The 13,807-nt window shown below is 42.0% G+C and overlaps 1 protein-coding gene across 14 annotated transcripts in view; it reads left to right on the top strand.

Moving 5' to 3' along the window:
• Positions 1-13,807, top strand: part of LOC115155914 (peripheral plasma membrane protein CASK) — a 210,463-nt gene that overhangs the window by 183,254 nt on the left and 13,402 nt on the right. For 10 of the 14 annotated variants that reach the window (XM_029702980.1, XM_029702986.1, XM_029702988.1 and 7 more), the window contains 6 exons: positions 324-512; positions 2,155-2,233; positions 5,886-5,971; positions 6,063-6,131; positions 10,484-10,558; positions 11,485-11,520. In XM_029702980.1, coding sequence (XP_029558840.1) covers positions 324-512; positions 2,155-2,233; positions 5,886-5,971; positions 6,063-6,131; positions 10,484-10,558; positions 11,485-11,520 — 534 coding nt within the window. The remainder of the gene's footprint in view (positions 1-323; positions 513-2,154; positions 2,234-5,885; positions 5,972-6,062; positions 6,132-10,483; positions 10,559-11,484; positions 11,521-13,807) is intronic. The other 4 variants (XM_029702987.1, XM_029702993.1, XM_029702992.1 and 1 more) reach the window with 1 other exon arrangement.

The raw sequence follows: 13,807 nt of genomic DNA, 5'->3' as shown, positions 1-13,807 counted from the left end.
TTTGTTGGGGTTTTATGCTTGCATGTCTTTGGACGTTCCTAGTTTTTTGGTAAAGTGCCTCTCAGAAATTCTCTCTGTCATTGACTAAAGCTAGCAGTCTGTGATGGGTGTCTGTATGTAGGTTTTTAGGAGGCTGTAGGGAGTGTCTTCTCCTGTCTATAGTATGCTATGAAGCCTTCATGAATATACCGTTTGTGTGTGAGAATCTATTACTTGCTGTGTGTCTAGGTGAGCCTTGCTGCAGACCCTTGATGACATTCTGTCTTGCTCTCACTCCCTCCCCCCATCTCCCAATCCCCCTTTTTCTGTTCCCCTGCCTCCAGGCCTTGCTCCAGACCCATGACGTGGTGGCCCATGAGGTGTACAGTGATGAGGCTCTGAGGGTCACGCCCCCGCCCACCTCGCCCTACCTGAACGGAGAATCTCCCGAGAGCACCAACGGCGACATGGACCTGGAGAACGTGACTCGAGTACGCCTGGTGCAGTTCCAGAAGAACACTGACGAACCTATGGTACGACACACACACAAACACGTGCACATGCACGGGCTATATACACACACATTGGGTAATTCGAGTTGACGTGCTCAGTGAGTAGATATATTTACTAGTCTTGATGATCCACTGATGAAAGCTCCATATCATACAAAATATTCAAGTAGATTTACCAAATATACACAGAGAATAGCCTCTATATGAGGCTTAACCTGTCCTATCTGAACAGAAACAGGTAGAGGGCAAGACTGTAGTCTCCCCTTGAGAAACCATATTGAAACTATCTAACAACTTGCTCAGTTGTGCACCAGGGCCTCCCACTCCTCTTTCTATTCTGGCTAGTGCCAGTTTGTGCTGTTCTGTGAAGGGAGTAGTACACAGCGTTGTACGAGATCTTCAGTTTCTTGGCAATTTCTCGCATGTAATAGCCTTAATTTCTCCGAACAAGAATAAACTGACGTGATTCAGAAGAAAGTGCTTTGTTTCTGGCCATTTTGAGCCTGTAATCGAACCCACAAATGCTGATGCTCCAGATACTCAACTAGTCTGAAGAAGGCCAGTTTTATTGCTTCTTTAATTAGAACAACAGTCTTCAGCTGTGCTAACATAATTGCAAATGGGTTTTCTAATGATCAGTTAGCCTTTTCAAATTATAAACGTTGATTAGCTAACACAATGTGCCATTGGAACAGAGGAGTGATGGTTGCAGATAATGGGCCTCTGTACGCCTATGTAGATATTCCATTAAAAATAAAATCTGACGTTTCTAGCTACAATAGTCATTTACAACATTAACAAATGTCTAAACTGTGTTTCTGATCAATTTGATGTTTTTTTAATTGACAAAAAATGTGCTTTTCCAAAAACAAGGACATTTCTAAGTGACCCCAAACTTTTGTGTGTGTACAGCAAATCAGCAATCTGTTCGCTAGCTTACATGACCTGTGTTGATTGACAGTTTGCAATGAGAGGGCCAAGTGTGCGTTTCACTAGCCAATCTGTTGTTGAATTATACATTTTTTTGCATGGGTGATTTTGCGACTAGTGTCTCTGGCTGCGTAGAGAGTAATCCACCGAATCTGTGCCACAAAATGAGTGACAAAAATGTACAAAATATGGCCAGATAATTTCAAGTCAAAGTCGAGTCTTGAGGTTCCAAGTCCTAGTCAATTCTCAAGTTATTTTCTATCAAATCGAGTTCAAGTCATGTGACTTGAGTCCACAACTCTGCTTAACTCAAGAACAATGTGAACACATCTATAAACAATTAATACTATATATGAAAATCTTTAAGTTATACAAGTGTAAATGACCAAAGTTACCATATATTACCATAGATTTTCTGTTCATTACCAAAATTACCGAAGATTCTGGTAACTTTGGTAAATTACCGGTAGCTTTGCAACCTTAGACACTGCAATTACACGCTCAAACGCTGACTGTATTTATTATCCCGCACAGCAGTCCCACAAGCATAGTCCTACACAGTCTGTTCTTACACACAGACATACACACACACTCTATCGACTGTGGCTGTTTCTCCCTTCTCTTCCCTGTCTGTGTGAGATCAGCCTAGCGCCTCAGTCCCTGAACCTGAGCTTAAACCTATACGACCTTTCTATGACCTCAATGTTTGCTGACCCCTGTCCTCTCTCTCCAGGGCATCACGCTGAAGATGAACGATCTGAACCACTGTATCGTAGCCAGGATAATGCATGGAGGAATGATCCACAGACAAGGTAGCCAGCCATCTCTTTCCATTACACTAGCAGCTCTTCTCATTATTACTGGTTATCAGACTATACTAATATATATTATTACTGCATATTATCACACACGCTGTTCAGAACGTCTCCCCAATATGTGCACGTAGCAGGGGATATCTGGACATTACGTTAGAGCTGGGACGGTAAACCGAAAATAATGGACACCACACCGACCACTTATCGTCAACATTTCGCTGATATCGTTCATCACGATAAATAACCTATAGGGCCCTATTAGAAGAATGTGTTTACATGAAATAAGTTTGCTAATATGGGGATTGTTAATGGGACAATTGATAGTGTGATCAGTCCAGAGGTTCTGATCTGTGCAGTAGCGAGGTCTGGCATAAACAGAGGAAGAGTCGTCTTTTTAAGTTGCAAAAATAAACACTATATTTACTGTTCACAGAATGGCACTCGGCCGGTTCAAGAAAGGGGAAACAAAATCCTAGCTTGGTTTAGAGCACTTCACTTATATACACCAAAGAGTCTTTCGATAACAAATGAAATACTGTTTTGTGGCTAGGCTAGGCTAGGCTTTGGCTTTGGCTTTTCACTACGGGCATTATTCATGCACGTTCTTTGTCTCTCAATGTCCTCTTCTTTCCTCTTCTTGTTCTATATTTCTCCTTGTTTCTTTGTCCATGTGTTCCTCTCCTCCCACGTCTCCCTTGTTTCCCTTTTGTCCGTGCGCAATTGCCCTGTGCCTTTTTTAGTAAGGGGTGTGTTTGGGGAGTCCTGTGACGTCGGCCAGGATTCCCCCCACCCCTCTGACTCCCATTGATCCCCGCCTCTCAGGATGGTTCACAATAGCTACAACATTCAAAGTAGTAGTTTTAAGGGTGATATAAAACACAACTGTGGTGCACATGAATGTTATAAATGTATCGTTCAATTTATCGTTATCGTGATAATTCAGTCAATTTATTGTGATATGTTTTTTTGGTCCAAATCGCCCAACTATACATTGCATTGTCCCGATACTGAAGCATTGGCACCAGTCTACCTTACACACACATACACCTCACATGCACACATACAGTTGAAGTCGGAAGTTTACACCTTAGCTAAATACATTTAAACTCAGTTATTCAGAATTCCTGACATTTAATCTTAGTAAAAATTCACTGTCTTAGGTCAATTAGGATCACCACTTTATTTTAAGAATGTGAAATGTCAGAATAATAGTAGTGAGTGATTTATTTCAGCTTTTATTTATTTTGTCACATTCCAAGTGGGTCAGAAGTTTGCATACACTCAATTAGTATTTGGTGTCATTGCCTTTAAAATTGTTTAACTTGGGTCAAACGTTTCGGGTAGCCTTCCACAAGCTTCCCACAATAAGTTGGGAGAATTTTGGCCCAATCCTCCTGACAGAGTTGGTGTAACTGAGTCAGGTTTATAGGCCTCCTTGGTCAAACACACTTTTTCAGTTCTGCCCAAAAATGTTCTATAGGATTAAGGTCAGGGCTTTGTGATGGCCACTCCAATACCTTGACTTTGTTGTCCTTAAGCCATTTTGCCACACCTGTGGAAGTATGCTTGGGGTCATTGTCCATTTGGAAGACCCATTTGCAACCAAGCTTTAACTTCCTGACTGATGTCTTGAGGTGTTGCTTCAATATATCCACATAATTTTCCTGTCTCATGATGCCATCTATTTTGTGTGTGCACCAGTCCCTCCTGCAGCAAAGCACCCCCACAACATGATGCTGCCACCCCTGTGCTTCACAGTTGGGATGGTGTTCTTCGGCTTGCAAGCCTCCCCCTTTTTCCTCCAAACATAACGATGGTCATTATGGCCAAACCGTTCTATTTTTGTTTCATCAGACCAGAGGACATTTCTCTAAAAAGTACGATCTTTGTCCCCATGTGCAGTTGCAAACCGTAGTCTGGCTTTTTTATGGCAGTTTTGGAGCAGTGGCTTCTTCCTTGCTGAGCGGCCTTTCAGGTTATGTCGATATAGGACTCGTTTTACTGTGGATATAGATACTTTTGTACCTGTTTCCTCCAGCATCTTCACAAGGTCCTTTGCTGTTGTTCTGTGATTGATTTGCACTTTTCGCACCAAAGTACGTTCATCTCTAGGAGACAGATCGCGTCTCCTTCCTGAGTGGTATGACAGCTGCGTGGCCCCATGGTGTTCTCTGTAGACGGTCTCTGTAGATTGCTAGATCATACTAATGTGGCTCCTGAGAAGTCAAACACTTCTCCAGAGTTTGTGAAATCTGGGCCTACAGTGCATTCGGGAAGTTTTATTACGTTACAGCCTTGTTCTAAAATGTATCAAATTGTTTTTTCTCTCATCAATCTACACACAATACCCCATAACTACAAAGCCAAAACAAGTTATTAGAAATTTTTGCAAATTTGTTAAAGATAAAGAACTGAAATATCACATTCACATAGGTATTCAGACTCTTTTCTCAGTACTTTGTTGAAGCATCTTTGGCATCAATTAGAGCCTCGAGTCTTCTTGGGTATGAGGCTACCAGCTTGGCACATCTGTATTTGGGGAGTTTCTCCCATTCCTCTCTGCAGATCCTCTCAAGCTCTGTCAGGTTGGATGGGGAGCGTTGCTGCACAGCTATTTTCAGGTCTCTCCGGAGATGTTCGATCGGGTTGAAATCCGGGCTCTCGCTGGGCCACTCAAGAACATTCAGAGACCCAAAGCCACTCCTGTGTTGTCTTGGCTGTGTACTTAGGGTTGTCCTGTTGGAAGGATCTCTCTGTATTTTGCTTCGTTTATCTTTGCCTCGATCCTGACTAGTCTCCCAGTCCATGCTGCTAAAAAACATCCCCACAGCATGATGCTGCCACCACCATGCTTCACCGTAGGGATGGTGCCAGGTTTCCTCCAGACGTGACGCTTGACATTCAGGCCAAAGAGTTCAATCTTGCTTTCATAAGACCAGAGAATCTTGTTTCTCATGGTCTGAGAGTCTTTAGGTGCCTTTTGGCAAACTCCAAGTAGGCTGTCATGTGCCTTTTACTGAAGAGTGGCTTCCGTCTGGCCACTCTACCATGAAGGACTGATTGGTACAGTGCTGCAGGGATTGTTGTCCTTCTGGAATGTTCTCCCATCTTCACGGAGGAACTCTTTAGCTCTTTCAGAGTGACCATTGGGTTCTTGGTCACCTCCCTGACCAAGGCCCTACTCCCTGATTGCTCAGTTTGGCCTGGTGGCCAGCTCTAGGAAGAATATTGGTTGTTCCAAACTTCTTCCATTTAAGAATGATGAGGTAAAGGGTCCGAATACTTATGTAAATAAGGTATTTCAGTTTTTAATACATTTGCAGAAATTTCTAAGCCTGTTTTTGCTTTGTCATTATGGTGTATTGTGTTTAGATTGCTGAAGAAAAAAAAATATTGAATACATTTTAGAATAAGAATGTAACATAACAAAATGTGGAAAAAGTCAAGAGGTCTGAATAATTTCCAAAGGCACTGTATATTCAGAATACATGTAGGAGTGGTGGTTTAGGATCAGTTCTGCCTTTTTAGATAATAATAAATAAGAATATACGGACAGTGGGAACCTGATCCTAGATCAGCATTCTGAGAATCATAATGAACACTGCAATAAGGACAACCTGGAACAAAGACTATGCCGTGTGTGTTGTAGGAACACTGCATGTAGGAGATGAGATCAGAGAGATCAACAGCATCAGTGTGGCCAACCAGACCGTAGAGCAACTACAGAGGATGTTGGTGAGTGGACATTGTGTATGTACGTGCGTGTACGCATGTGTGCTGCGTGCGTGTGTACTTAAATGCTGAGTGTGTGTGTTTGTGTCCACAGAAAGAGATGCGAGGCAGCATCACCTTTAAGATAGTGCCAAGCTACCGGACACAAGGATCCTCCTGTGAGGTAATGCACTGCAATTTCCCCCTCCCTTCTCTCCTTACCACATCCTCTGTTGATGTTGTGAATGTTTAAACTCCTGACCCTTTGACTAACCAACCGCCTGCCTGGTGGCTGTGTGTGTGTTAACGCTTTCTCTCGGGTGAGGTTCTGTGTGCTCTACTGTGTTCTGCTCAAGGCTGGGTCAGACGTGCTGCACACCAATTTCACAACCAAGATACTGGAACCCCCCATAATGCCCCCCACCCTGACCCCTGAACCCTGGAACTCTGTGATCTGGCACCGACCACACACACACACACACACACACACACACACACAGACAGACCCCACCCCGCTGGCCAGTCAGTCACACAGAGACCAGAATTCCCTGTTTATACCCTGTAATGCCAAGTGGGAGCTAGTGATGATTTTAGCCTGGCAAATAACATTCCAGCCTGACCTTGATGAGCAAGTCTTTGTGAGTCTACTGCCCCTCTGTGGTGAGATAGAGATGTGCAGGGATCATTCCTATTACGATTAGTAAGTAGGATAATCATGTTGATTTGATTTGATTGCACAGTCTATGAGCTCATTGAAGACATTGATGACGGTAATTTGAACTTCTTTATTGTGGAGTGTGAAATGTGATTTTTGTTGTATTGGTGTTACTAGATAGTAACTAGATTATGTGTAACCCCATCTCTAATGTAAGGCTGTTGTCGATGTGTAGTACTTGTGACCCCCACTCCTCTCCTGAAATAGCAACAGTTGTTATGTTATGGTGGCTTTGGCACCTGTCTGTCTGTGTATGCAGTAGGCATAGTTATGACGTGTGTGTGTGTGTGTGTGTGTGTGTGTGTGTGTGTGCAGAGGCCTCATGCCCATAGGGGGCTCAAGGGCACATGCCCCCTCAGATTTGTCCTTTTTTATATTTTTCAGACATAAAATGAATTACTAAATTAAATTTAAGCCTAAATTTTATCCGAATCTTTTATAGAAAAGTTGTATTTTGCGGAGGGGGCACACTGACTACTAGACCAGGCAAGCAGAGTACCCCCCTAGTGTTGCGGTGACTGTATTACCATCACACCGGCAGTAATGACTGCAGAAAAATTCCACATAATCTCCTTTTATATCCTCTGGACATGCCTTTGTAGTACCCAACTAGCTAACTACCATCAGGTCCTAATGGCCTGGTACTCAGGGCTCTATTCTTCCTCTAACCACTCTGACATCAATGTAAATGCCATCAAAAATCACAACAAACAGTAGGCCTATCATACTTTTAAAGCTCACCTCACTGTGATGATAAAATTTAAGAAAGAATTCAACAGCAGGATGAAACAGTGTAAAACATGGTTGTTGTGGATGTTGTTTCAAAGCCTAACACAACGAAATGGACAGAGCTTTCTAAGGGGATGATGATGATTCATTCAAAACGCTTATGAGCCCAAGCCTGAAAAAATAAAAAAAATAAATGTAATTAAAATTGTGATTGTGCCGTTATACAATACATAGCATACTACCGCATAAAAATGTAAAACAAAATGTATTTAAGATGTGGTACATAATTGGTCTAGCCTATACTTCTAAATGTAACAAATTTGAGTAATCACCGTTGAGTGTGGGCTGTATTATTATTCATACTGGATGGACTGGTTAACTGACGCTGTATCATATCCGGCCGTGATTGGGAGTCCCATAGGGCGGCGCATAATTGGCCCAGCGTCCTCCGGGGTAGGTCGTCATTGTAAATAAGAATTTGTTCTTAGCTGACTTGCCTAGTTAAATCAAATAAAATGAATAGGCTACGCTACAAGATGGATATCCATGAGTCTGAGAGAGAACGTATATCCCTAGGCGATGCTGTTGGTTCATTGATTGTGCAGGGCGGCTTACAGTTAGCCTACAATTGTAGTGAATTTGTATTTGATTTTGAATAGCCTAGTAATAGGGAATTTTTGGTATTTTCATAATTAAGTGAGTGACACATTACATTCAGCTATACAGACTATCACCACCATGCATTTCCATCTCCTCTCTCCTTTATTCCTTTCTGGAGCGTGCAGAGGGGCTTGTTAACAGTTTAGTGAAATATGTTTTGTTGTTGCATGTTACTATTGATATTACCGCACAGGTTTCACTTGGTTTCCCAAATTAAGCACTGGGTATTTTTTTAATAAAATGTATTATTTAACTAGGCAAGTCAGTTAAGACCAAATTATTTACAATTACGGCCTACCCTGGTTAAACCCTAAACCAGACGACGCTGGGCCTATTGTGCGCCACCCTATGGGACTCCCAATCACGGCCGATTGTGATACAGCCTGGAATCAAACCTGGGTCTGTAGTGACGCCTCAAGCACTGAGATTCAGTGCCTTAGACCGCTGGGCCACTCGGGAGCCCACTCGGGTAGCTGAAGGTTCAAGGTTGGAGAGCCCATGGCACACAGAGTTTGGGCGGAATATCACCTGTTGGGCAGCGACATCAAACAGTGGTTGATGCGTGAAGTGAAATAAGTGTTCTTATATTTATACAGAGCATTCAGAAAGTATTCAGACCCCTTGACTTTATCCAAAGTTTGTTACGTTACAGCCTTATTCTAAAATTGATTCAATTGTTTTTTCCCCTCATTAATCTAAACACAATACCCCATAATGACAAAGCAAAAACAGGTTTTTAGAAAATAACATTTTTAATGTATTTAATCCATTTTAGAATTAGGCTGTAGCGTGACAAAATGTGGAAAAAGGGAAGGGGTCTGAATACTTTCCAAATGCACTGTATATGTTTTGATTTTCAAAGACATTCTAAGGTTTGTATCATTCACATCTAAAGTTGCTAAAAAACTCAATCAGCATATAGGACCTGTTTCAAATGATCACTTTTATGCTCAACATTTCCACTTCATATGTGCACTCGCTTAAAAATAAAAAATAAAAATTTCAGTTTTATTCAGCTAAGTTCAATTCTATTCTTCTTACTAAAATAATTTATAGTCAAATAATGGCATGGGACTTACAAGCATATCTTGTCAACTAAATGAACAAGCCAATAGCATGGAGCATAGCCAGGTAACATAGGCCTACTTATATTCTGTTCTTCTGAAATACATTCTCTTCATATCATAATGTTTCTTAAGACCTGACTAAAACACATCATGGATTTATTGTAATGGTGTAAATTGATTTATTAGATGTAGATGTTCCAAAGGCGTACATCAGTGGCTTGTATGCGTGGAGCCCTGGAGATGATGAACCTGTTTACGTTAATTAAAGGTCAATTACTGTGAGACACGCAGTCTTTTATGTGACAATAACCTGACAAAATGTCATGACCTCCACAGCCCTATCCCAAGTTAGAGTGGCTTGTCTAACTATCTGAGCTGGCATGCCTGCTGGAAAATGACTTTACTTCTTGGTTATGATACTATATACCAGTGTGGTAGGGATGTAACGATTCATTGATACACATTGGTCCCCATTTCTAATGTCTAAGATAAAAGTGCTACGGTCCGTGGACGCCAGACCGATCCAAATGTAGCATGCATCGGTCACAAAATAAATTCAAACGTTATGAATCGTCGGTGCACAAATATGACATTTTTACCTTCCTGAAAACACCTAATATTTTATGACAACTGATGTGTCCTCTCTCTCCTTCAGTGTCGAAATGCATTTTCTGACAGTCACTGCTCTACAAGTCATTTTGCACGGTCAATCTGCTCACTGTGCCCAGCTTCGCACGCTGACCAACGCGCTGTTCCTGATGTTACACATCTGCATGACAACTTCAGCATTCAAATGCTAAAATGGCTAGCGTGATATTAGGCCTTATGAGTCGAGTTCAGGTTCACCATCAGCAATAGTTTTGGTAGTTTTGCTTGATCATTTCACAACGTGGACAGCAATCACTTTTACAATGGCCAAAATCATTCGATTTTGATATTCAAAGTTGTTCTTTGAGTATCAGGTTACACCCCCCAGTCTGATTGTGGTAGTGGGTTGGTTGATGCCGAGTCTTCCTCATGGTTCGGCTCAGGTGCCTACATAGTACATGCACCATAGACATGCACCATAGACATGCATCATTTAGTCTACTACACCTGTTGTTTATGAAGCATGTGTCAAATATTTTTTGTTTCTTTTAAACTCATAAGGCATAATAACAGTTCTTAAAGAATCAGTGTACATCATTAATTGACGTGACAATTGAACAGGTAAAGAGGTGACCTATGCAGAAAAATATACCTGCTAAATCTGGACCACCCCCCTTATCCTCACGGACTTCTTGTCCCCTCTAAAATAATGGGTGCATGAAGCCCCTGTGCGCGCAAGTTTGTGAGTGTGTGTCTGACCTGTGTGTCTTGTTACAGAGAGAGTCCCCCTCCACCTCCAGGCAATCCCCTGCCAATGGCACTGGCCACTCCAGTGTTAACAGTTCTATCTTGGTAAGGACCCCAACCCCTAAACACCCAACCAAACACCGAAACTGTCCCCTTCTCCCTCAAGTCGACCAACCCAGACCTTTCACTCCCTTCCCCAGCTGTTGTCTGTTATCATTGTACTGTATATATTTTTCCAGTTTGATGAAACCCCTCTCCCATATTTTATGTATTTTTCTTTTCAGTTGTATATCACATTAAGTTATGATACTGGTTGTTCAGACCAACCTTTGACTATAGCCACATTTCCGATATCTCTGTTTACAAATTGGTGTGCTGTAAAACGCTGCCATGTGCTGTAAAAATGCTGCTGTGTGCTGTGCCTTTCTGCTGACAGCCTTTTAGTACGCAAAGGAACTGGGAATCCTCAGTCAGTCACAGAAAAGTTTCAGGTCCTTTACAACTCTGTTCCTATACAACTACCTCCACCCTTATCCACTGCTAGACCTACTTACCTAACGACCTACTCACTCACGTACTTACCTACCTCTTACCTACCTACCTACCTACCTCTTACCTACCTACCTCTTACTTACCTACCCATTTATGAACCTACCTCTTACCTACCTACTTCTTACTTACTTACCTACCTACCTTCCTACCTACTTACAAACCTACCTCTTACCTATCTAACTACGAACTTACCTACCTACCTACTAGCTGTACACCTTGGTATTGAAGCTGCTTTGCCTGCTTTCTGCTTCCTCTCTCTTTGTGAGTGTGAGGGAGAGAGACTGCCGATGCTCTTCTCGAACACTCATTAAAGCGCAACTCTGTTTGACTGTACCCTCTCTCTCTTTAAAGCGTTGACAGGAGTGGAGGGAATGTTCATGTCTGTGTGTTGTTGTGTTCCGTATACAGTGTTATGGTTGTCTACATGCCTGTGTCTGGTGTAAACTCTCTCTCTGTCACTGGTGGGCTTTTCTCTACAGGATCTGCCATCTACCATCCAACCCAAGGGTCGACAGGTGAATACCAGTGCTCTCTACCCCGTCAAACAAACACACATACACACACTGAACTGTAACTCACAACCCCTCCATCCCTTCCCCCTCGTTTAACTTCTACACCTCTTTGTGTGTGTCTGTGTGTGTGTGTGTGTGTCACCCGTGTGTGCGTGTGTGCGTAAGTAAGCATTTGTGCACACGCGCAGTGTGCTTGCGAGTTCACATGCACACCAGCCACCCTCCATTGACTAATTGCCAAGATCAACCCATATGAGTACACTCCGTTCACTTACAGTGTTGTTAATATTCTGTGGCTACAGAGCTCCAAGCTGTTCCTGCATGTGTTTAGAGCAGGATAGTGCCTGCTGTGTGGGAGTCTGGCGTAGTGGTTAGCCCACCAGACTCCGGACCACATATACACCCGGCGACATGGGTACGAATCCCGTCTAAACCCTTTATCTCTGTTTCCCTCTGTATCTGTCTACCCCTCTACATTCCAACTTTCACTGTCTGTAAAACAATAAAATGCCCCCCAAAATATATATTTTAAAGAATAGTGTCTGTTAGACTGGATAGTGGAAAATATGTAGAACTACTGTAAACTATGACCTCTCCCAAAGACTACTGGATATTGGCCTCAATCTAAAACACATTAGACTCCAAATCTGCTCCAGCTGCTCAGACATGTGACCTAAAAAGAGCACAGGCTGAATTCAAATTGATTCAATCCGATCCGATGCTTTTTGCCGAGTTGTTATTATTAAGATTTTTAAAGATTCTCTCAGTTGAACTCCCCTGTGGTAGAGAAAATGTTCTGTCTGGAAAGGCTGATATATTTGAATGGAACTAGACTTCAAATATACAGTCAGGTGCATAATTATTGGCACCCTTGATAAAGATTAGCAAAAATCTTTGTTAAATGACGTTAAAATGTGGCACTTAATTCATTGGTCATATGGCAAATACTGCCATTTGCCGTGACCATAAATAATACAATACTGAGCTATATTCTATATCCCAATGCCCCAGGGCAGTGATTGGGGACACTGTCCTGTGTAGGGTGCCGTCTTTCGGATGGGATGTTAAACGGGTGTCCTGACTCTCTGAGGTCATTAAAGATCCCATGGCACTTATTGTAAGAGTAGGGGTGTTAACCCCGGTGTCCTGACTAAATTCCCAATCTGGCCCTCATATCATCACGGCCACCTAATCATCCCCAACTTACAATTGGCTCATTCATCCCCCTCCTCTCCCCTGAAACTATTCACCAGGTCGTTGCTGTAAATGAGAAAGTGTTCTCAGTCAACTTACCTGGTAAAATAACGTTTAAAAAAATAAAAAATAAAAAATAAATATTGTACGCTACAAAATATATATATCATTTTATACAATTGCTCAAAGTAATTTTTTTTACTCAAAAAGTTAGGTGTGAAAATGATTAGAACCCCTAAAGTTTCTTATTAATAAAAACACATCTATGTTAATTAACATTCTACTTTTTTTTTTATTAATCTCAGTTTATGGAACTGTATAATGTCCTTCCTTGGCTTCTTGTGTCACTGGGGTATAAAAATGAGGTAACATGCATGTAAAATCCCTTTTTCCTTCATCACCATGGGAAAAGGCAAAAAACAGAGACAAATGGTTGTTGACCTTCATAAATCAGGCAATGGGTACAAACAATTGCTAAAAAACAAATATACCACTTACCGTTATTATGGCAACAATTAAGAAGTTTAAAACCACTGGAACTGGGGTAAACTTGCCTGGTATTGGACGCATGTTTATCTTGTCTCCACGCACAGTGAGGAATATGGTTTGCGAGGCATAGAACAGTTCAAGGGCCATAGCTGGAGAATTACAGAATTTAGTCACATCTTCGGGTCTCCAAATCTACAATTAGATGCCACCTTTATGCCAATTGGCTCTTTGGTTGCCAGAAAAAAATGCCTTTATTGTGAGCAACCAACAAATGTAAACTCCTGGAGTTTGTTAAACGGCATTGTCACTTTGATTGGAACCGGTGCTATGGTCAGATTACATGAAAATACAGCTCTTTGGTCACGCACACCAATAGTGGGTTTGGCGTCAAAAGAATTTGATGTTATGGGGTTATTTTGCTCCTCTGGTCATGGGGCCCTTGTTAAGGTCAACGGCATCATGAACTTAGCCACAAACCTGGTTGTCTCTGCTAGAGGGCTGAAACTTTGCCGCAAGTAGATTTCCAGCAAGATCAATAACCTGTGATTGGAGGAATGGTCCCTGCCAATGTGTTCTCCAGTCTCATAAATCCTTTTAGAAAAAGGCT

Source organism: Salmo trutta, chromosome 20 (genome assembly GCF_901001165.1).
Source record: "Salmo trutta chromosome 20, fSalTru1.1, whole genome shotgun sequence".
In the NCBI taxonomy this organism is placed as follows: Eukaryota; Metazoa; Chordata; class Actinopteri; order Salmoniformes; family Salmonidae; genus Salmo; species Salmo trutta.
The sequence above is the reverse complement of the archived record's forward strand: the minus strand, read 5'-3'. Positions and strand labels throughout refer to the sequence as shown.